At 41.4% G+C, this 25833-nt stretch overlaps 1 protein-coding gene across 1 annotated transcript in view; it reads right to left on the reverse strand.

Moving 5' to 3' along the window:
• Positions 1-25833, reverse strand: part of CSMD3 (CUB and Sushi multiple domains 3) — a 2596150-nt gene that overhangs the window by 183997 nt on the left and 2386320 nt on the right. Inside the window, exon 58 of the mRNA XM_086918068.1 lies at positions 14851-15033. Coding sequence (XP_086774194.1) covers positions 14851-15033 — 183 coding nt within the window. The remainder of the gene's footprint in view (positions 1-14850; positions 15034-25833) is intronic.

A 25833-nucleotide genomic window follows, 5' to 3' on the forward strand; every position in this document is an offset into this window, starting at 1 on the left:
GACGCAGGTTTCATGTGGCGCAGAGCTTTACAACATGATGCATCTGCCTAGATGCGTTACGTTGTAAATAGGTCGCAGGGATGCGCCACGTTTCCGCGCCGTTGCGTGACGCAACGGCGGCGTAAACGTGGCGCAAGTCCGTCATAAATCTGCCCCTAGGTTCTTCTTCTCCGAAAAAGGTGCATCTGACATGTCCTTCTCTGGGTTCCTCTGACCTTTTCGTAGTGTTAAGCCGTAGCACAGTCACTCCAACTACAAGTAAAGCCAATGGTGTTGGCAACGATTAGGCTCAGTCTGGCCAAAGGCAGCCTGGTAGTCCCAAAAAGACTGATATGACAAGTCCCGTTTTATGGTCTGGATGCCGGTTTTTCCTATTGGTTCCCTTGATAGTACTGCAAACATTGCCTGCAGCAAGCACAAATGCATGCAGTCTCCAAAAACCTTGAAAAACACTTCTACAGTGTGTCTTATTTACAAGTTCAAAACCACCACGATTTGCAAACATAGGTCACTTTTTATAGCATCTTGGGTCGTATTACAAATATACCTCTACGCACAGCAGTGCCCCTTCAAATTGGTGCTTAGGTTGCAAACAGGAATAGTGCTCTATAATGATTTTGTGTTGCCCTGGGGGCAGCTCATTATTGAAAGGCAAAGCACAGCCGATGCATCTTTCATTGTGAAAGCAGCACCAGCCTGCACTTAAAAAGGAGAGAAAGAGATTCTGCTACAGGTAGGTGCAATGAGTGACTGCACCTACAAAAAGAGGGATATCTGGGGGTCCGTAAAGCCCTTTTACCACTTCCAGAGAGCTAACCGAAGGAGGTGCACTGAGTGTGCATAAGAAATTGCAGTGCACAAATAATTGTGGTGCACAATCAGTGCGCGTTCTGATGGCCTCTTTGCCTCTGCGTCCATAATACGGCACAAGCACAAAGACAGAGTGCTTCCATCATTTGCAAGAGGGCACACACTCATGCAAGTGAGGGAACGACCCCTTGAGATAGCATGGATGGTATATGCAGACTGGCATTATTGGTATTACAGAAGGGGTCACACAGGCACATATGACTCCTGTAAAACTGGTGCTGTGGGACACAAACAACGGGTGTCCATGCCTGTTGCTCCCCGATTCACTATTGTGGGTCACTTTTATTTTGGTGCCAGGGCCAATTTTCTATCCCATCTGACCCTGGCAATGCTTAGGTAAAACATACTGTCCTACTATGCACCACCGTTAGAAAGTCACAGGCTAGATGGCTAATTGGAAGTTCTGGATAATCAATATTAGGTGGCTACATGTCTGAGCTTACTGAAAGGTGCCCTGGTGATCTGTGTGCCCTGCTCTGCAAAGAGGCGGAAGGTGTCAAAAACACACGGTTACACTGGTGGTGCTTTCTGCACCTACACTATCCCTTGCTGGGGTCAGTATTTAAGCACTTTATCAGTACCCAACTCAAATGTTTGTTCAAGGAAGTATTGTGAGATTTACTGTGTCATGCATCTGATAACAAACAAAGTCAAAATGCTTTGAAGTGAGCAGACAGACTGGGAAGTGGCGGTGCTTCCACCCAAGGTGTATCTTATCACTGCCTTCTGCAAATGTGCACTAACTGCATGGGCCATGGACACGCGTTGTGTTTGATTAAATAATTTGAAAAACTCCTTAATGTGCAATGATTTCAAAAGCTTTAGAACCAATATAAAATATTTCCTTAGAGGGGATTGTGTCTGCTGACGAATCAACAAAGATTCACACCAGTATTCGGTGGAATAAGCGGTCTTGTCTTAAAAAAGATTATTATCTTTTACATGAGAATGGAAAATATTGATAACATGATTAAAAGGAGCGACAACTTTTAAAGTTAAGCTACCATAGACGTTGATTTCCTGTGGGAGGGTCGCAGCTGGGAATTGTTTTCTATTTATGAGACAAAACTGATTGAAATAACATATGATGGCTCATAAATGACTGGTTCAGTGCTGTTTTCAGATTGATACATCATGTCTAGTTTACAAATGAATTTGACAGATTCATTTAATCGTAAAAGCCTTGCCTCAAGTGCATCACTAATAGAACCATAAATTGAGTAAGGTCTAGAGCTCAAGTTTGGAAACACATATCACAATCACAGATTGAAAATCACTTCTCCTGTGTAATAAATCGGGGAAGAGTAAGTAAGCTGCTGTAAGATGGTGCTGCGCGGTTCCGCTCCACTGGGTGATCTGGCGATCGGCTGTCCACAGGAGTGAATCTAGGCTATAGGGACATGCAAAATGCGCAATATACCCTGGGAAGGAGATGCATCTGCCACCAGCGGATCAGAAAAAGAGGACTGCAGGAGAAACACCAATCATGAGAAGAATTCCTCATTCTGAACTTTGAGGAGTGCAAGGAAGGCGGAAGTATTGTACCACCTTGCACGGTCAGTTGACTCTGGTAATCCTATTAACTTCACACAATGACTAGCCCCCGGCAGAGCTTTAGCTGTGCTTGTTTGCCGTAAGATTAAGAAACACTTATGAATGCCACAGTCCATCTATAATGTTGGATGCTGAGGCCAGGCACGATAGTACAAGATCAAGCAGCATGTCTCCATGGTCTTTGTGAAGTCTCAAATTTTATGGAAAACCAAGGTTGTTTCTTTGTCAGGAAGAATTGACATCTTGAGCCGGTTCTTCAGAGATTAACTAGTTCTAAGTACTACATTTTTCCAAACGTTCTGCAACTTCTTTCCCAGTACTTCAAAACTTCCGGATTAGCCCAGGAAAGCTTCCTGGTCACTAGCCATGGGTTCAAGTGTAGTAAATGAATTTTCCCACTTTGAAGCAGCTTCATAGTCAAAAGAGTAGACACCATCTGTATTGCTGGGTGTCTTCCCCGGCAAAGCAGTTGTTTCTGTTCTTGCAACCTTCTACACTTTCCCACTGATATAAAAGAGATTTGCCAGCAGCCAGGGTCCACCAGTCACAATCTGAACTCTCTTCTCAAGGTGGGTTAGCAATAGTCTCCTGTGGTCCCTAGAATTACTTTTTCAGGTATTGCACATCAAGCCAAAGCAGGAGTCTGCACTTCTCAGTCCTTCGCTTAACAGATTGGAAGTCTTCCAACTAGGGCATTTCTTTTCTTAGTTCAGTACAACTCCTTGCCTTGAGAATGGTTACCACCAATAATATAAAATGCACTTAGCAACACTTGGCTGAATTCAGCTAAAGCTCGCAGACATTCATCTGCTGGCTGTTAGAGCACCATGACCAGTTAATTCTTCTCAAACCTGACTTTCAATCAAAGTAATCCCATAATGCTGTTCTCCTATTTTGCAAATTGGCAATTTGAGCTGGAATTAAAGTGTCCTCTTTTTGCGTTCTTAATCGCTCCCAAAGCTAACCTATATCAACCCCTAGAGTATCAAATTCTAACCTTTCGGCTTTCCCCACTGGGGAAGAGAGGATCCTTCAGGTTACAGGTTTACAAGGTCCATTCCCTTCACATACGAGAAGTTACACGGGTCACACTGGTAAACATATGTCATAAATTTATCTTACCATATTTTTATGAGGAGACAAGGAGGGTTTGTATGGACATTGTAACCTACAAGCCATATGTTTCTCGACTGAAGCAAGCAAACACTAGGTTTTACCAAACCTCAAACTTTTCAAATTGTGCAGGTCCTCTTCTACAACATAGCTTTTGCAGGTACATTACTAGTTAATTAAATTGTTTCAAATCTGGCTTTTTTAAATGTCGTGACAGAATGATCTTCACTTCAAACCTAACATGGAGTGGTACATGGCTGTTTTAAACTCAAAAAGATTCCTGTGGAAATGAGCATCTTAAATATGATGTTTAAGATGACAGTTATCTTGAAAATGTAATCACACAAAAACAAACTATTTTACAGAAGGGAATTTGAAATTTAAGACATGTTAGCGTGGGTAGACAGTCAAAATATCGAGTTGGAAATATCGACCTACCATAATATCGAGTCTGAAATATCGAAGGAGCATAATATCGAAGGCAAGAATATCGTAGGACAGAATATCGACCCAAGGTAAGTAATATCGAAATACTTAATATCGATGTAAGTAATATCGAAGTTAGTAATATCGATAGCATATATATCGATGTTAATAATTTCGATGACACTAATATCGATATTTGTATTATTTTATAGTTTTTTATTATGTATGTGTTATATGTTTAATTTAAGTATTTAAAATAATTACTATTATATGTGTATACATTTTCTATAATAATATATAAATTTATAAGGAAATTTGATGTTTTAGTACCGGAGCGGGTTGTGGGTTTATAGGGGAATAGGGTGGGAAGTAATTTAATTATGGTAAGTTAATTAATAATTAGTAGGATTAATTAATTAATTATAATTATTTGCTAATTAATATTGATTAATTGGTAAATAATTAATTGATTAATTGATATATATTTTCTGTAGCGGGATGTGGGTTTATAGGGGAATAGGGTGGGGAGTAATTTAATTCTAATTAATTAATTAATATATGTTTTAAAATATTTATAACTAATTAATTGGCAAATAATTAATATTAATTAGTTAATTAATTAATATCATTTTGTACATATTTTAAATTAGTAATTAATTGGTAATTAAATAATATTAATTAGTTAATTACATTAATTAGAGTAATTTATTTATATATATAATTTTTAGTTACTGTTAATTAATTATTTGGGGGAAAATGATATTAATTATTAAATTATATTAATTACAGCTTATGTGCTAATATATTTACTTTATTGTTATTGTTAATTAATTATTAATTGCTAATTAAATAATATTTTTTAACTTTGGGTTAAGGAGTATTTTTAGGGTTCAGGGTCATTTTTGGGTTTTTGGGTAAAGGGGTAATTTTAGTGTACAGGGTCAGTTTTCAGTTTTTGGGTAAAGGGGTATTTTTAGGGTTCAGGGTCAGTTTTCAGTTTTTGGGTAAAGGGGTATTTTTAGGGTTCAGGGTCAGTTTTCAGTTTTTGGGTAAAGGGGTATTTTTAGGGTTCAGGGTCAGTTTTCAGTTCATGGGTAAAGGGGTATTTTTAGCGTTCATGGTCAGTTTTCAGTTCTTGGGTAAAGGGGTATTTTTAGGGTTCAGGGTCAGTTTTCAGTTCTTGGGTAAAGGGGTATTTTTAGGGTTCAGGGTCAGTTTTCAGTTTTTGGGTAAAGTGGTATTTTTAGGGTCCAGGGTCAGTTTTCAGTTGTTGGGTAAAGGGGTATTTTTAGGGTTCAGGGTCAGTTTTCAGTTTTTGGGTAAAGGGGTATTTTTAGGGTTCAGGGTCAGTTTTCAGTTCGTGGGTAAAGGGGTGTTTTTTGGGTTCAGGGTCAGTTTTCTCGACTGTTGCACTCTCTGGAGTGGGAATAGTAATTTTATCCCTACGCTATCAAACGCTTTCCCTACTGTTCCACTCTCTGGAGTAGGAATAGTAATTTTTACCCTTACGCTATCCAACGTTTTCTATAATTAATTGTTAAAATATCACATGTTTATTTTATTTTTTATATTACTTACATTTTATTTATGTTATTGTTTTATGTTTGTAAATGTATTAGTAAATTAGAATATATTTCATTGATTTATAAATTAGTAAATTAAATATTATTACTTATTGTTCAGTACATATATATTATATCTTTACTGTATATATTTAATTAATGTATTATTAATATATATGTATTATTTATTAATTTTAAACATTATTAGATACTTTTAAATATGTATATTTTATTTATTAGTGTTATATACTTACTTTTACATTCATATATATAAAATAAATCGATATTTTTAACATCGATATTTTTTACATCGATATTATTTTTTTGATATTTTTGTACTTACCATGTTGTAGATAGGATGTCGATATTTTTGCCCTCGATATTGTTGACTCGATATTCTTGTAGGTCGATATTTCTGAGGTCGAAATTCTGTCAGTGATCCGTTAGCGTGCTCTAGCTGTCCGAGGCCAAATACACCATCTATCCAGAGTCCCAAAATGAAATATTTTCAGAGCGAAATGACGGTGGGCATTTTCTATATTTCCCTTAAAGTATTTAAGGTAATCTGACGTTGAACACCCAGTGCACATACATCAGCATTTCCTCCCCTCCAACTCAGCACATATTAAATATTATATAGGGCCCGTAACCCTCAACTCTCTGCCCTTCTTTATACATTAGAATAATAAGTATCATGGAAACTCTCCCATGACTCACCACTTTCCCCATTTTACCCCTTTATACATTTGATATTGTAAGAAAATCGATAATTTGCTAAAGAGGTGACAACCCACTTCAAAGTATAATCACAATCCTTGCCAGGGTGAACCATGGAAAACCAGTGCTTACCTCTCTGGTCGCTTGGCACAAAGGCAGGCTTAACTTAGAAGCAATGTGTAAAGTATTTATGCAGCGCTCAAACAGTAACAGCACATGAAAAACCCAAGCCAATTTTGAAAAATATAGAATATTTTAATTAATAAAATGATACTAAAATGCAAAAAATGGAATAAGTGCAACTGGATTTCTGAGTTTATTAAAGTATGAAAGAAAAGTTGCGCCAAAAGCACAAAGCTCCAACAGAGGGTATCTTTTCGCCCTGGAGTGTGTCAAAGTCAAAAGTTAAGGCTGTCTGCAATGGAGCATGGTTCGCATACAGGGACCAGGTTCATCCCAGTGGAACGTTTACCTTCGGCCATAGCATAATTTGACCATTGATGAATTATCTGTGTCGCAAGCTGCATCTGATGCAGGAAGTGTTGACAGCTGGTTGCTAAAGAGCAGGGTGCTGGCGCAGTTGTCAGCGAAGGTGGGAAATCTCTGAGTCTGCAAAGTCCGTGCCCATGAAGGCCTCGTAATTGGTGGGTAGTGACATTCTGCCAGAATAAAGTTGATTCTGATCTGATCTGGTAAGTTTCTGTTCAGTCTTGGTCTCTCCTAAGTTTTCTATGTTCTTACTTAGAAACCTTTCTGAATGTCTGATGTCCTTCAGCGGGGCACATCAGCAAATTGAACCTGACCCGCAATTCGATGTCAACAGCTTCTGCTTGAAGGAGGTCCTAGTCTCCTGCTGGTTCTTTGGAGGGAAAGTTGGCAAAATGCTTCTAAGTCCCAGCTTGGACAGGAGGAGTACACTCTAATACCAGTCAAGGGTACAGGACCAGGGAGGCACAACTTATGGGTTAGGATATACTTCAATGGAGGCCAGCACTACTGGGGACCTGGATCCAAAGTAAGAAGCTCCAGTATTCCTACAGATATCCTTCTTCAGATGTTCACAGGTCCAGGAGAGTTCTGAGAAGGGAACTGGCGATGTCGCTTTCATGCCAGGTGCCAACCTATGGTGGGGGAATCACCCGACTTCTCTCTAACCAATGGTATAAAATTTCCCAGCAGTGACCTTACCCACTTTTACAGCACTTCCTGTGTATTTTACTGTAAACTATTTCATGGGACCCTTCACTGGTCAGAGTTCTCACGGCCCACCTAGAGGTGTGGCAATGATAATGATCCAGTTGAGGGGCAGCTCTCCCTTTCCACTGGGTTTGGAACCAAGCTGACTAGGAAGTTACAGGGAGGTAGTTCAAGGTTTGAGCGACATCTTCGAGTGACAGAGTAGACACACTTTGAAGGAAGAAAAACACCTCTCCACATCCAAAACTTTTGTCCACATCACAACACAGGAGAGCAATCACCAGTCAGGTGATACTGGCAGAAATGCACATTTGGCTATGGCAGGAAAATGTCAACTTTCTAGATGTGTCATTTTGAAATTAGTTATATGAAATTTGACTTTACCATTACATTGGGTTTTAGATTACCATTACAAAAGTTCTTAAATCATTTTTCTAGGTGCTCTCAAACCTAAGTTAACCATTATGTATTGTTATAATGTAACCCAGGTTTTCCCTATCGGGCATCCAGCCTTGCTACAGTGAAAAAAGTATGTTTTTTATTCTGTCAGGACATATAAAACATTAGATATACATGTCCCACTTTTTAAATGATAGGCATTTAGGGCCTATTTTAGTGGTGACTTATGAGTATTAAAAAGAAAGGGTTTGGTCTTCCAAATAGTTATATGTCAAGATTAAACTGCCCACTCCGGCTGCAATAGCAGACCTGTAGTAGACATGTCCACTAGTTGCATTTAATTTACAGGCCCTGGCTACATGTTGTTCCGCATACTAAGGACTTAAACGTAAATTAAATGTGACAATTAGGTATATGCCAATTTTATCATGTTTAAAAGAGATAGCACAAGCATTTTATCACTGATTAACAGAAGTAAAGTACACAGAGTTCTATGGCCCACAAAAACAGGTTCAGCTAGAGAAGACAAAAACACGTGAGGTATCACTCATAAGATGGTAGATTCGAACAGATATTCTTTAAATACTGAAATGTTCTCTAATTTCCCTCTGCTTTCCGTATTTCCTCTCTTCAGATGTTACCACTTGTGGTACAACCCATCAACATTGATTGAACTCTATTAAGCTCCTTCTCTGGATATGTTAACATATTAGACAGACTGTGAAGCTCCCACAATTCCCTTCTTTACAATGTCCCACCGTTTGCTTTTGGAGGCAGAGATCACACTCACTATGCACAGTACAGACCTCAAGCGCCCTGGATAAGATGGAAAAGTGGCACAGCAGCACCCTCCTCTCTCACCCTTTAGTCAGTTCTATAAGGCAGCTCAACAATCACTCAAATTTCGGAAGAACAATGGCAAATGACTGTATGATTCTCCAGTGCTAAATCCCAGTACACTCACTTTGGTTTAATACAGAAATACATGGTATCCTTTGGGTGGAGGAAGTAGAGAGGCTATTAATAAAAGGGCTTAGGGTGGCATGTTTTAGAAATTCATTGCATCATTTCCAACAAATTAAAATAGAAGCCTAAACCTGTTTTGCTTTGCTTCAGACTTGGGTCAGAATAATTATTTCCAAAGACTATAAATAAATCTATTCAGCTGAGAAGAGTTTGATTGGTCATGATCATCAGTGTTTGCGAGAAAAAAATGAGATAAAAGAGGCCAGGCATATATTTCCAGACCTTTCCTTTTCTATTTCTGTGAATGCGGAGTGTTTGTGATTTAGAGAATTGTGAAGTAGGAATTTGGTAGGTGATACTGAGAGATGGGTGAAGCAAACTTGAAAGCTGCTTTTGCTATAAGGATCATAATTTGAGATAAAAAGAGATTTGAAGTCAGAACCGGAGGCAAGTATTATGCATAATCCTCACCTCCGGATTCTTAATAGAAATTAAACTTTCCTCAACAAATGCTAGAAAAGGTTTCATTCTACACTGGCCTGACTGAATGATGGGAACGGTGTGCAGCCACCTAGACACTTCTCGACTGAAGGACTGTTCCATCATAGCAATCATTGGCAGTAAACATTTTACATGAATGAACTCTATGATAATACAACTCACAACTCACCAGTCATTTACCCTGGTTCTCAAATTGTTCTACTTCCAAGGTGGTGATTTTGTGCAATTATGCATGTTATATATTTAAGTGTCAATACATCAGTGATTGTTGCTGACCTTTTTTAGACTGTCTTTTACAGCTTCTTCTCGCTTCAGTGAGCAATATCCCGAGCTTAAAAAACAGCCCACTACGCGCATGTTTGGGGAAAAGATTTTGTTGGACTTAGCCCTCTCTGCAGTGTCATCTCCACATTTTTTGCCTTACCACTCCTGTTTTCTGAATCACTTTTTGGACTCTGCACATTTTACCACTGTTAATCAGTGCCAAAGTGCTTGTGCTCTCTGCTCTAAACATGGTAAAATGGGAGGTGTCCAAGATGGATTCTGAGTAAGTAGCATCTCCCAGAGCTCCACTGGATTTTTACGCCCCATTCTGCTACAGCTGCAGAGGATGCCCCTCCACACCTGTATCCACTCCCATCTGTCTGTTGGACGTGCTTGTTGCCTTGCTGGAGATACTGCCTGGGCGGTTGGAGAGTGAATGGGTGGCGTTTGCAGCAGGGCGGCTCATAGTAGTGGAGGATCCATTCTTGGGGAGGCCGGCGAGTGAACACTGGGTGAGAGGGCACTGCTTTGGGTCGGCCTGCCCAGTGTCCTGCACCTGATGGTGTATGGTGACCCCTGGGAAGAACAATGGCAAATGATTGCATGCTTCTCTAGTGCTAAAGCCCAGTATAGCCCAGAGTTATCATGGTCTTGTCCCTACTGTGCCTCACTGATCGAGGCCTCAGTGCACCTGCTAAGTGACTGGTTCTCCTTTCCTTCCTTTAGGATTCTAGACGCGACATTTGCATGTTGCAGGAGACCCATTTGCTCTAGACTGACTGGAGGAGACTACACTCTTGCTGGTTTGACTGTCAATATTTCTCCTCAGGGGTTACCAAGAAGGCTGGGGTGGCGATTTTGTTCACTGCTCATTCACTCATTTTGCTGGTAGGGTGGAGCGGGCTTTTATGGAGACACCAGTCAGACTTTTAGCATTGCATGTTTTAATACAGAGCATCAGGTACACTGTAGCCATGGTCCATGCACCCAATGAACTCCAGGAACCATCTCTCAGTGACACTCCGGCCCATCTGTTGACCTCAAAAGACAAGGAACTAGTAGTAGACGGGGATTTCAATATTGCAATGGACACAGGGAGAGACAGGTAACCTCACAGGTGGGACAAGTTGGGAGACTCACACAAGGCACTAGTCAATGCCTGAAAGATGTGGTACTAACGGATATATGGCGGCATACACACCCCACAGAGCTGAACTGCACTTTTTTTAAGTTGCCCATAAGACATATGCAAGCATTAACTACTTCTTCACGTCCTTAGGGGTAATAAGAGACAAGTCTCAGTGGATATTGGAGCAGCAGCTCTTCCCAACTACTCCCCCATTGTCCCCTTGTTCAAACCTACCGGGCATCTGGTGTCCCTAACTGGCGAATTAACACAAAACTCCTGACCTATGACAAAATATATGGGGACATGCAGACGGCCATAACCACTTTTTTTGGAAATCAATGGAACCCAGGGGTCTCCGTCTCCACACTGTGGGAAACATGGAAAGTAATGATGAGAGGCCACTTTATCAGCCTGGCCACGGGCTATATCAGAGAAAGGCAAACCAAGCGCCGCCAGGTGGAGATGCAAATGAAGGACTTGGATGCCGCTCATGCCCAGTTAGGCTCAGTGCTTGTCCGCTGTCAATTTACAGCTGCACAAAAACAATTGCAGGCAGTGGATATGGGGAGGGTGGAGTATGCCAAGCTCAGAATACACCAGAAGTACGATGCGCGTGGTAACACAGATGGGTACATGCTGGTGCATTGTATCCAAGCCCAAATGGTGGACTGAAGTATCCCCGAGTTGCAGGGGGTGGAGGGCTGCATGTGCTATGAAGATGAGGACAAAGAAGATGTTGTCAGGGCTTATTATAAGACCCTCTATACTGCAGAAACCTGTTGGACTCTGATGTGAGGGCTACCTCTCTCAGACGCCCCTCCAATGCTAATGTGACCACGATTACAGCTCTAGACATAGATATCACACCACAAGAGGTCCTGGTTATGATCCAAAAACTACAGCCCAACAAGGTGCCAGGCCAGGATGGCTATAGTGCAGAATTTTACAAGGTCTTTGGCACACAGCTGACTCATGTTTTGGCATGACTGTTCAACTCATTTGGTGAGACAGGCACGTTACCAGACTCCATGCACCTAAACACCATTACAGTGATTCCTAAGATGGGCAACAACCTCAAATGCTGGGCCTCCTACCACCCGATCTCCTTTTTAAATGTGGATGTGAAGAGCTTTACTCTCAGGGGTTGGTTGATCCCCACCAGGCCGGCTTTGTCTCAGAGCGAGGTTGTAGTGACAACACGAAACGGCTATGCCCCCTTCTGGGCAAGGTACAACATCTGCAAATAACTGCCCTCGCGCTATCGATCGACGTTGAAAAGGCATTTGATCATGTACAGTGGCCCTATTTGCATCGGGTCCTGGAATGTACGGGTCTCAGCCCGCATATCCGCAGCTGGGTCAAGTCCTGCTATACAGAACCCCAAGCTAGAATATGTGTGAAAGGAGGGATGTCGGCTCCATTTCCTATAGAGCAGGGAACTAGACAAGGATGCCCATTGTCCCCCTTGCTTTTCTGTTGCAGATCTAATAAGGACCAAACCCCGTATAGCGGGTATACCGATTGGAGGGAGGGAGCATAAATTATGCCATACGTGGGCGATGTCCTTTTGACCCTCACCGACCAATATATCTCTTTGGTAGCCGTCATGACAGAACTGGCCTAGTTTGGGGAGGCCTCTGGCTTTAAGACCAATCTGCTGAGGTCCTCGATCTTTAGCTTGACCATTTCCGAATCAGTGTCTTACACTGTATAATGAATACATTGCATGGTCTGATGTAAATATCCACAGAAAAAAGTCTTTCTCTTGCACAGCTCTTATTATTTATGATAGTCTGCTTTTGTTCGTATGTCAATATGCACTACAGGGGATATAAATGCACTGGTTATATCAGTATCAAAGATATTGGGAAGTGAGGTGTAGTGGGGAGATTCTCATAAGGAATTATTGGCGAAGGACACACTGAATACTTACATGAGCTAAGAGTCAAAATAGTGATAAATCCATTGTGTAAAGGGTACCACTTTGAATATTAGTACACTGATTCCACCCCTTGCTACCTTAACAAGACCTTTCCCCGTTATAATAGACACACTTTTGGAAAGTTGGCATTTTCTTTTCCTAACCGTTTGGTGCCTGCAGTCTGTATCCTGGGTCACATGACTAGGTGTAGCTGGGAGTTGGTTTGTGTGTATTGGTTCCAGACAGTAATACAAAGGGCAAATAGATGTTGGCATTGTTAGCCATCTCTAACTTGTTAAGTTGCACAAGGGTCACCTTTCACAATTGCACATCACAAAGGCACTGTATTGGTACACTCACAAAGGGTTTGACAATAGTGTTTTGTGCACCCAGTTAAGCTGGAGCCAGGGCAGTGAGGAAGGAAATTCCAAACATTTCTGTGGGTGGACACCACTGTACACGGCTCCTACGTCGAACGTGTGCACCAGGTATAAATAATGGACCCTCAGACCAAACACTTCAGTACACCTCTGGACCTGTAGAAGACTCAGAAGACTGCTGTGCCCTGCAAGATGGACAACTACTCTGCTGCCATGCAGCCTGAGTGGAAAAGACTGGACCTGCAGCTAGAACCGAGGGCTACCAGAGTAACTCCAGGTTTTCCACCTTGAACTCAGGACCACCAGAGTGACTCCAAGGGCTAGTTGGATGGCCTCCTGATCATTACCTCAGGGACAGCAAAGACTTGCAGTGAGTCCTTTAGTCCAAGAAGTGTCATCCCAGTCCTGGATCCTTGGGAGTAGAACTATAGGTTCTCTGCTAGCCCAGTTGTGGTCCTGTAAGCAGAACTGACACAGTACAATGCATCTCAACACAGCCACATCAGTACAGCTGCTGCACAATGTATCTCTAAAGAAGGCCTTCGCATCGCAAGCCCCTTGTTAACAGCATCCTCGAAAATGATACAGAACCCCGCATCGCAGGCCCGCAGCTTCCTCAGAACAGTCACTGCACAGCGTATCATTAACGCAGGATCTCACAATGCTCCACAACCATGATTTAAGGTACTTTGTTCAGCAGGCTTAGCTTGGTCTCTGAAGTCAGTTCCACGCTCCATCATGGTTGGCCTGGTCTTGTGACTTTGTCCCAGTCCAGCTAAACCAGATAACAACAGTTAGCAATTTGTGCTTTTTTGAACTATTTTCACTTAAATCTTTAACATTCTATATCTCTGTTTCTACTGATTGGATTTTTCTTGTGTGGTGTTTTCACTTTATTACTGTTTGAAGTGCTGCCCAAATATTTTACACATTGCCTCTATGTTAAGCATGCCTGCTTTTGTGCCAAGCTACCAGAGGGTTAAGCACAGGTTAATTTGGGGTTTACTTGTACTTCACATGACAGAGATTATGGTTGCTGCTTGAGAAGGGTTTCACCTCTCCTCAACCAGTATCCTTTTTCCCTTCAGATTTGTAGCAGCATTGTTTAGTTTTCCAGTGCACGCTCAGCTTTGCAACTTCAGGTCCAATAATTTAAGTCCTGCTTTAGCCATGGACCTATGCAAACTTTCCTGAAGAAGAGGGCAATATTATTATCACTGCCCGATGTTTGACTTACCATCTCCTATTTTGTCACAAGCTACGGTGAGTGCACCAAGTTCACCGATCTCTATATACATTGGCCACCATGTGAGTAGAGGAATTTGATTTTCATTCTCCACCAAGGAATATTACAATGTGGTTGAAGTGAAATTTATTTGTGATTTGTATTTTTATACTGCTTCGAGATGTGCTCTTTCACTCATAACTGTATTTTGATAGTAAGAATGTACTTTATATTTGATGTGCTATTGATTTTTATACTAGAAAGCCAAGTTATTACTTATGCTTCTTAGATGATAGTAAAATGAGAATCAGATTGCCTACATTTGTTACACCCTGTAGTGAAAAATCCAAAGTTATATATTCCATTTTCCCAGTTACCGTTTCAGTTTGTCTTTCAGGGATGCATTCACATCAAATGGCTGCATTGTATTTATTATCTATTTGTTTAGATTTTCATTTTAGTTTATAATTTACATGGTGCAGGATTTAAATACCAATCAGTCTAAGAAAGAAATCATGTGATTTTTTTTTAGAAGTGTACACATCAAAATTATATTTGTAATGATAATCACAAAATCGACAGAAACTCGTTTAGTAGAACAGAGAACTTTATGTTCTTTGACTTACCTTTACATTCAGGTTGCTTTCCGGTCCAAGTTCCATTCCCCAGGCATGTTCTTTCTTCTGAACCATGCAGGATGTACCCATTCTCACAGTTAAAACGCACAACACTTCTGGTTTTGAAATCAGTGTCCTCTCTGGAGCCATGAGCCGGAATTCCCGGATCGCCACATTGTCCACTTGAATCACCTACGAATGACAACAGTTAATGAACATCAAAGATAGCGAGAGAAGCTCAAAGACTGAAAAAGTCATTAATTTGAATCCTCTGGGATAGTCTTCCTTCTCTGAAATGATTAACTTTTGTTCTTTGAATTCACACTTGAATGAGATTAGTTTTAGGTCAGTGTTTTGAATGAAGACTCTTATAGCCAACTTTTCAACCACAAATGTTGCTTATATCACAATGAAAAATATAGATATTTTTCTACTGAAAATAGCTGCCCATGCTTTAGAAGGTCCTTACTCTGGTTCCATTATGTGGAAATGTGAACTAATAATTGTGTTTAACAGAGAGGGCAATAGTTCTGCATGTACAAACGGTAGGAATGAATTTGGTGATGGTTTTAATACAGGGTATAAAGAAGTTTGTGATTCTTTACAATGCTATTTGTATTGTATCAAAACTGAGAATGCGTGCCCTTTTAAAGGGGGAAGAAAGTTTTATGAAGTGAACTAAAGTAGAACATTAAAAGAATGTATAGACAGTAAAGTTCAAATTGCTATTTAGTGAACATCGAAAATAGTCCATTGTTATATATTGTATAGTTTACCTACCTCTAGCCTTTGGGGTAGAATATTAATGCCAATTTAATGAACCAATAATGTTAACTGGAGGATTCTATTCCATTTACCTGCAGAAGATGACTGTGCAATTCAGGGCCGGCAGGGGAACTGAAACCGGCCCTGACAAAGAGCTTGGCCAGCCAGGGGGGGTGTGAGCTGTGTGCCGATTTTGTTGCTGAGGGACGATATTGCAGGTATGCTGCAAAACAGGCCACCAGTAAAAAAACAGCCCCCTCAGGGGTCTAAAACCGGCACTCACCCTGGAGACCCACTGGGGAAAAGCCAAGGGTGCCCGCTACGGCCAGTCCGGCCCTGGAGCATTGAGGCTACCGCCCACCCTTCCTAATGCAAAGCATAAGAAGAAGTAGATCGATAGTAGACCCTTACCTCTCAGGTTGGGACATATAAATGCCCTAACCAGAAGGACACAACTTTAACCTAGAGGTAGAAATTACAATTAAGATTAAATATTTCTTAATGGACCTTTTTTAGTTGTGTGACATGTCTTTAAATAGAAGCTCAATTTAATAGAACCCATTGCCCAGCTGATAAGATGTTACTACATAGTACATTGAAAAGAGCCAACATCAGGTATTTTCAATGTGAGAAAAGCAAAATGCGATAAATTGAGCAACAGAGAACATAGAGACTCTGAATGAGTGGTGGGCATCTTTTGAGATAATTTCAGTGTTAGAATTAGCACCCCAATCGGAGGATGAAACTCCCATTTCCAGAAGTTTGAGTGAATTATTTGATACTGATCCACATAACAAGAACTTAGCAGCTTTCAAGCAACAACACGATTCTCATGTGATATAGCCACGGTATGAATAGAAGCAGAAGAGCAACTAATGAAAAAATGGAGACAACCATCTCATACCAGGTACCAGTTAGAAGTAAAAGAAATGAAAAGACACTACAGAAAACATATTAGTTTGGCAAAACAAAATAAATTTTGGAAAAAATATGGAACGCATTGCAGGATGCCTGTAACATTAAGCACTGACAAAATCAGCAAGCCAGTATTTGCCAAGGTAATGCAATGATTACAGTATGTCTAAAAAAATCAAGAAAAAAACAACAAGTTGCAGTCGAAGTATCAATAAGCTTACCGTACAAAAAAAGCATTACACATAGTATTCGTTGAACACTAGGGGCCTCATTTATGAGGCCCCTTGCGCCATCGGAACTTCACTTTTCATGAAGTTCCGTGGCGCAGAAGCCTGCGTGGTATTTATCAGGCAGCAGTACGCCAGTTTTTGTGGTGTACTGCTGCCTGATAAATATCAGTCCCTTTAACGCAGTGTACTGCGTTAAAGGGGCGTGCAATGGGTGTTGCTGGGGGCGTTCCCAGCAACATCCATGGCCTTTTGACACTGCCCCAGATTTACGAGAAATCGTAACTCTGAAGCAGTGCCAAAAGCTTACGCCTCCCCAGGTGAGGCGTAAGGGAGGCGCAACAGGGAGAAATGTCTTTATTTCTCCTCGTATTTCCTTTTTCTATGTGTGCTGCATTCTGCAGCACACATAGAAAGAGGAAAAGCCTCTTGTGATTATTTTTGTACAGAAAGGTTTCCCTTCCTGTACAAAAATAATCTTCCCCGCAATGCAGGCGCCCTTGCACCATTGTGCAAGGGTGCCTGCGCTGGCGCAGGCAGCCCATTGTGCGCCGGCGCAGGGGAAAAGGACAGGAATGCGCCGTATCTTATAGATACGGCGCATTTCTGCCCTTTTCTTTTGCCGTAGGGAAGCGCAGCAGGAAGGCCTGCTGCGCTTCCCTACGGCAAAAAGTCATAAATGAGGCCCTAGGGGAGCTTCCTAAAAGGCAGGTGCCCTCGGAACAGATTTAGAAATCCTTTTTTTTAATGAATATCAAAAAATATGAATATTATTGTTTCAAAGAAAAGGTATATTTGGTTTTCAATTACTATAACATGAAAACATAGGGACCTATTCATGAAGGGCATTTTGAAAAACATGAAGTAGTAATCCTATAGCACTATATTACATGTCTCAGAAATGGGAGCAAAACATATTTCATGGAACAAAATCGTATTTTAAATATATATATATATATATATATATATATATATATTCACAGAAAAAACCATAGGTTATAGACCATATATAGTTAGGAATTTGCATTTACAAAACCTTGAAAATTCACTGAAAAAACCATAGGTTATAGACCATATATAGTTAGGGATTAGCATTTAAAAAACCTTATTTTATTTGCACAAAACCATTGAAATTCCATATATAGTTAGTTGCACTAACTATATATCGCGGACCCGCAATCCACTGCTAATGATGTCACATATTACATCATTCATGACATGGTCAGTGACATCACTGATGACATCACTGATGACATCTCAAATGACATCACTGATGACATCACTGATGACAACACCCAGTGACTGTATGTTTCTGTAAAGTTAGAATATGTCTTACATATTGAAGAATGAGTGGATGTATAAGTGTCTGGATGAAGGATTTAGTAGGTGCATGACTGACTGTATGAGAGAATGATTAAATGTGTCTCACTGAGTGTATGGGTTAGTGATTAAAGTGTCTTAATTTGGCAATCATTATTTATGTTGTTCTGTAAACTGCTGCATTTTTAAATCAGTAGCTATATCAGTAACTATATGGGTTATTGAATGGTTGCCCAAGTATTTGTATGGGAGACTGAGTATGTGTGTGGGTGGCTGGGAGGTGTATAACTCTGTGCATAGATGTGTGAGCAGTTGATTCCCTAGGTGTATGGGTTCAAAAGTGCATGTAGAAACAGCTGTATGGACAGTTGACTGTGTGCATGAGTATATTGGTGAGTGAATGGATATCTCAGTGCTACAGGTCAAAGTAAGTACATATGTAAAACACATTCCATGTGAGAGTTGACATATATAAATAACTGAACATAAGAGCCAGTGAATGTGTGAATGGCTGTATGAATCATTGTGAACTTGTATCAAGGATTGTATAAGAGAGTAAATATGTGTTACTATATGTTTGACTAAGTAAGGTGTGTATAACTGTATAGTTGAGGAAATGGAGATGTGATTGATTCTTTGCATGACTGACTAGGTGTGTGAGTAACTCCATGGATGTGTGACAGTCTGTGAGTGCCTGTTTACACTGAGTGTATCTAAGGTTATATTAGAGTCTGAAGATATATTATCACATAAATGATATCATCAGTGATGTAATCAGTAATGTCAAATGAGATGTCAGTGATGTCATCAGTGATGTCATTTGAGATGTCATCAGTGATGTCATCAGTGATGTCATTTGAGATGTCATCAGTGATGTCATCAGTGATGTCACTGACCATGTCATGAATGATGTAATATGTGACATCATTAGCAGTGGATTGCGGGTCCGCGATATATAGTTAGTGCAACTAACTATATATGGAATTTCAATGGTTTTGTGCAAATAAAATAAGGTTTTTTAAATGCTAATCCCTAACTATATATGGTCTATAACCTATGGTTTTTTCAGTGAATTTTCAAGGTTTTGTAAATGCAAATTCCTAACTATATATGGTCTATAACCTATGGTTTTTTCTGTGAATTTCATTGGTTTTTTAAAAGCTAATATCTATAGCTGTAAAATATATTCTTTATTAAGTGACGTATCACGTAGCCCGTGAGACGCCTCATGATGCATCGCATAACCGTGACGTATCGTCTCTGCAGCGCAAACCAAACCCAAAACGTAAGCGTGCCAGAACACGCTTAAAGATATATATATATTTTTTTAACCTTAATTAGACAAAATCCACACGTGCACATATCACAAACGTTCAAAAAACACAATATGTCGGACTCCCGTTACGCTGCCGGTTAGCTGCCCGGTTAACGTATCAGGAAGCACCTTTACCGCGAAAAATCGCAATTTTTTTTTCTTTTGCCCCGCAGGGAACTTTAATAGCCCCCTCATCAATCCTAGGGGTTCAGGAGGGGTCTGCCTTACCCCTTTCATTCATTTACACCTTTTTTTTTTCCACCTCTTGTCTCTCGATCCTACCGAGAGACAAGATGGCGGCCGCTCCGGACTGTTTACAATGTTGACAGCCAATCAGCTACTCCTCAGACTCCCGTTACACTGCCGGTTAGCTTCCCGGTTAGCTGTCCGGTTAGCTGCCCGGTTCGCGTACCAAGACCCGTCTCTACGGCGAAAAAATCGGATTTTTCTTTTTTTTTTTTTTTGGCCCCGCGTGGCTTTATAATATCCCCCTCATCAATCCTATGGGGTCAGAAGGGGTCTACCTTGCCCTCTTTCCTTCATTTCCCCCTTTGTTTTGGTCTCCTCTTGTCTCTCGATCCTACCGAGAGACAAGATGGCGGCCGCTCCGGACTGTTTACAATGTTGACAGCCAATCAGCTACTCCTCAGACTCCCGTTACACTGCCGGTTAGCTTCCCGGTTAGCTGCCCGGTTCGCTTACCAAGACGCGTCTCTACGGCGAAAAAATCGGATTTTTTTTTTTTTTTTTGGGGCCCCGCGTGGCTCAATAATATCCCCCTCATCAATCCTAGGGGGTCAGAAGGGGTCTACCTTGCCCCCTTTCCTTCATTTCCCCCTTTGTTTTGGCCTCCTCTTGTCTCTCGATCCTACCGAGAGACAAGATGGCGGCCGCTCCGGACTGTTTACAATGTTGACAGCCAATCAGCTACTCCTCAGACTCCCGTTACACTGCCGGTTAGCTTCCCGGTTAGCTGCCCGGTTCGCTTACCAAGACGCGTCTCTACGGCGAAAAAATCGGATTTTTTTTTTTTTTTTTTTGGGGCCCCGCGTGGCTCAATAATATCCCCCTCATCAATCCTAGGGGGTCAGAAGGGGTCTACCTTGCCCCCTTTCCTTCATTTCCCCCTTTGTTTTGGCCTCCTCTTGTCTCTCGATCCTACCGAGAGACAAGATGGCGGCCGCTCCGGACTGTTTAGAATGTTGACAGACACCGGAGGGCCAATCAGCTTCGCATCGCAAAGTTCCGATACGCGAAAAGTTCGCTAACCGGATCGCTGCCCAGAGCGCTGTTACAGATATATATCTTGATTTAAACGTTAATTTCTCAAAATCCACTGAAGCACATATATTGAGACCTAGCAAAGGCACATCGGGCTATCAGTCCCTACAATTTTGCCAAGTTTCGTGGAAATCCATTCAGCCGTTCGGGCTAAAAGTGAGTCCAACCGCCCTATGGAAATTAACATGGGAAAAACGCGTTTTGGGACCCCCCTTTTTTCTCGGCCCCCCCTTGACGAACCCCCCCCAAATTTTCAGGAGCTGCTCAGAAACAAAATGTGCCATTTTCCTGAAAATTTCAGCCAATTCCGTCCACAAACTCCAAAGTTATTAGACATAGAATTTTCAGAAGTCCCATAGGGAAAAAATCCTAACTATATATACCTACTGGCTATCGCCAGTAGGTAATATATATATATATATATATATATATATATATATATATATATATATATATATATACATACATATATATATATATATATATATATATATATATATATATATATATATATATATATATATATATATATATATATATATATATATATATATATATATGAAATAAACACTATGGGTAACAGGATTTTTGCCCGGGGCAAGTATCCCAGCTACTGGTCCCCACCAGTATTTTTTATAATCATATAACACTACACATTGCTTAGATAATCACAAAAAGCAACAATAAACAGCAAAGTCTTCTTGTTAGGTTTCTTTAGTTGTATTTATTCTTATAAGCAGTCGGAAAAAGCCAACCCGTGTTTCGCAATCCACTGAACTTCTTCAGGGTTTATAGATCTGTCCTTGAAACTTGTTTGTTCTAATGTCCCCCTTATCTATACTACTATTATGAAGGAAGAACTTTGAGGCTTTGAGGCGGGTAAACTAGGGAACCACAGCGCCAATCCACACACCCGATACATCGTTGTAATCCTCAGGGTGTGCAGATGGACATAGGCTATATAAAGTTAAAAAATACGTTATATTTAAAAAAAATTACATTATAAAAAAAGTAGTCCCCTCGAAGTAGTGCCGGGCCGCGACCTGCGTGCTGACGTCAGGAGAGCAGGGAGGTGCGGCGTCCAGGAGCACGAGGAGGAGCGGTGGACATGGCGCGGGGAGGAGCGGTGACGAGCGACAGACATGGCCCGGGGGAGGAGGTGAGGAGCAGCGGACCGGCCGGAGGAGCGGTGACCAGCGGCGAGGAGCGGTGAACTGAGAAGCGGCGGCTGAGGTAAGGGTCCGGGGGACAATGTCGGGCAGGCGGGGGTCGGGGCAGGCGGGGGACGGGGATTTACACCAAAACAGAAGGAGGAGCGGTAAACTGAGGAGCGGCGGCTGAGGTAAGGCTCCGGGGGACAATGTCGGGCAGGCGGGGGTCGGGGCAGGCCGGCGACGGGGACTAACACCAAAACAAAACAATAGAATTTAGATCGGCTGAGGTAAGGCTCCGGGGACAATGTCAGACCAGGCGGGGGTCAGGGCAGGCGGGGGACGGAGAGTTACAACAAAACAGAAGGGTACAATTTACATCGGCTGAGGAAAGGCTCCGGAGGACAATGTCGGGGCAGGCGGGGGTCGGGGCAGGAGGGGGACGGGGACTTACAGCATCTGCCAAGGAGATTTATGCAGAGCGCCTCAACACTGGGCCTTTGTGACATCCGGGGGACAATGTCAGGGCAGGTGGGGGTCGGAGCAGGCGGGGGACGGAGCGGCCGGGGGCCCGGGCTGCTGGGCAATATCGGGGCAGGCGGGGGTTGGGAAGACTGATTGCTCCCGTACAAGTTTGGGACGGGCCTCTAGTAATATATAAATCGTTTACTTCCTCAGTGACTAATTTCTCCTAGAACTATACTGCCAAATGTTGCGTCCCCTTTAGTAACTGTACGGGTTTCTGTTCTCCATATAAAGATATATTACGGGTCGTCCACAGGCTGGAAGGCTGGAAGCCTCACGATCCTTCCCCTTCGTGTTTGCGGGACCAAATAAAGATGCAATAAGAATCTGCATGTAGCACCAGCACACACCTATATATATACATATATATATATATATATATATATATATATATATATATATATATATATATATATATATATATATATATATATATATATATATATATGTATATATATATATATATATATATATATATATATACCACAAATCTTCACCACTTCTGACACACGGCGAAATGAAGACACGGACCCCAGGCTGTCGGCAAGGTAGATTTATTAACCTCTCAGGCGACGCGTTTCGAGCAACGAGTGCTCTTGTTCACACACCATATATATATACATACATACATATATACATACATACATACATATATATATATATATATCTATATATATATAAATATATATGTAGATATATTCATTTATCTAATTATAACTAAGCTGGAACCTTAGTTTTTTTTCATTTGGGAGAAAAATAAAAAATATATCTATATTAGTACATATATATATTTATAATTACATGAATGGAAGAATATACACGTTTGCCAGGAAGTATGATCAAATAAGAAATCAAATGCCCAAACCAGCGACAAGTAACCAGGGGGCCGGAGTTGAACAGAGCGGTAATGAACTAAGCTCGGAGTACGAGACAGACGCTGAAAGCAATCACAGCGCAGGCAACACTGGTCCCCCACCAACACCAGCAGAAAAACTAGCTTTTTTACGGATACAACGCCTCAGAACACTAAGACCACGACTACAGTCGAGACAGGAGGAAGGAGGTGGCCAAACAAATCGGAAGAAACAACAACAAAAAGTAGACGGAGAAAAAACAGACGCTGGGGAAAAACAAACAGGAAAGCAAACAAAGCAACCATACAGACGCAACCGACGACGATAATGGCAGGAGACAACACTGTAATCAATCTAACGAACCTAGAACTCTCACAACAAGAACTGGACATTTTATCTTTGGGCCTATCTTACTGCAGTAACACAAACTTTGATTACGCTCAAACCCGAATAGATTTGTTCATGTATGTCAGAAAGTTAAAACTTCAGAAGTATTTCTATCAAAGCCAACAAACAAGTGATGTTCCAGACCAGGAACAACAAGAACACATCCTAAGTGTAGCGAATATGGAAGCATTGCAAGATTTGATAGATCTTGAACAAGACAACGACACTGTCTTAATCAGCCCCAGTGGAGCAGCGGCAAATTCAGAAATAGACATCTGTCAAAGAATCAAAACTGGTTTCAAACCAAAATCAGTGTTCATGCCGATAATGCCAAAAGATGGACTAGACATGTTTTCAGAATGTGTGATCAAGGACCTAAAGGAACTATCCATAAAAAGCACAAGAGAGGGCGTGGCAAACAACAACGACCAAATGAGAAGATATAACAACTTGATGACAAAAATGAAAGCAAGATCGGACATAGTGGTGAGATGGTCAGACAAGGGGGGCAACATAGTCCTGTGGCCTTTGGAAATGTACAACCAGGAAGCACTTTCTCAACTTCAAGATCGTGAATGCTATACAAGAATAAGTCCAACACACATCATAGGCTTACAAGAGAAATACCACAATGAACTATATAGGTGGAAAGGCATGGGCCTGTTAAGCAAACAAGAGTTTGAGTACCTGAAAAACGACTACCCAGTAACTCCTCAACTATACTTAATCCCCAAAATTCATAAAAACAGCAGCGTGCCACCGGGCAGACCCATTATATCTGCAATAGGGAGTCTATTTGAAAAGACAAGCATCTTCATAGATCATTTCCTACAGCCGGAGGTGAGGGCGTTACCTGCTTATTTGAAAGACACAGGCGATTTCTTGGCCAAAATCTATGATGTGGAATGGAAAGATAACTACTTGTTCATGACCCTAGATGTACAATCCTTGTACACCATCATTCGACACAAGGACGGCCTCAATGCCCTGAAACATTTCCTCGGAAAAAGACCAATAAACCTTTTCGAGCATACCCGCATGATCCTAGAAATGACGGAATGGTGTCTGACCAACAACACCTTCATATTTGACAAACTTCATTACAAACAAATGCAGGGTTCTGCTATGGGCACTTGCTTCTCCCCCAGCTATGCGAATCTGCATATGGGCTGGTGGGAGGAGAAAGTCTTGCAAGTCACTCACGCAGAAACAATAATCAACAACATTGTAATGTACAAACGCTTTATCGATGACATTTTTATTCTGTGGCAGGGCAGTCCTGAAAGTGCGGAAAAATTCGCCAAGGAATTGAATGAAAATGCATTGAACTTGAAATTCACATGTAATATTAATCGTGATACTATACAATTCCTTGATGTTGAGTTGTTTGTGATGAATAATGGTATACAGACACGCACATTCAGGAAACCCACAGCAGGCAACACGATCTTACACGCGCAAAGCTTTCACCCGACACCTCTGAAACAGTCTATCCCATATGCTGAATGCCTTAGGATGACTAGGAACTGTAGCACACAAGAAGAACTGTCTAAAGCTAAAAAGAACCTTTTTCATAGGTTAAGAAACAGGGGGTACACGGAGAATGCCTGTAGGGGGGCTGAGGCCAAGTGTGAAAACAAAACTAGGCAGGAACTCATATTCCCTCCTAAAAACAAGAACATTCCTGTAATAAATGAACGACAGCCACCTAGGCTAATAACAGGATACAACAGGTATCACGCCAATCTCCGTAAAATTCTCAGGAGACACTGGCCACTAGTACACAACGATCCTACCATTGGCCAGGTGGTGGGCAAAAGTCCCCTGGTAACCTATAGAAAAGCAAAATCCATGCGCAGTGAACTGGTATGCAATGCCCCAGTAATCAAAAAACAAACAAATTGGTTACAGAACCAAAAAGGCTTCAAAAAATGCAGCAAATGCAAAGCCTGCAACCATGGGATCAACACTACTAAAGTCAGTATACCATTCAGACACAAACCATACACCATAAGAGCACAATACTCGTGCAAAACCGAATTTGCGGTGTATGTGCTGACATGTGTCTGTGGAAAGAGATATGTAGGTTCCACCATCCACCCAGCACATGTCAGAATATTGCAGCACTTGAGGGCAATAGTGAACAAAGACCCTACATACCCGGTAGCAAGGCATATCAACCAGCTACATGAAGGTAATGCCCAGAATCTCACATATTATGTCATTGACAGTGTACCGAAAAATGCGAGAGG

The sequence above is a fragment of the Lissotriton vulgaris genome, chromosome 4_1, assembly GCF_964263255.1.
Source record: "Lissotriton vulgaris chromosome 4_1, aLisVul1.2, whole genome shotgun sequence".
NCBI lineage: Eukaryota > Metazoa > Chordata > Amphibia > Caudata > Salamandridae > Lissotriton > Lissotriton vulgaris.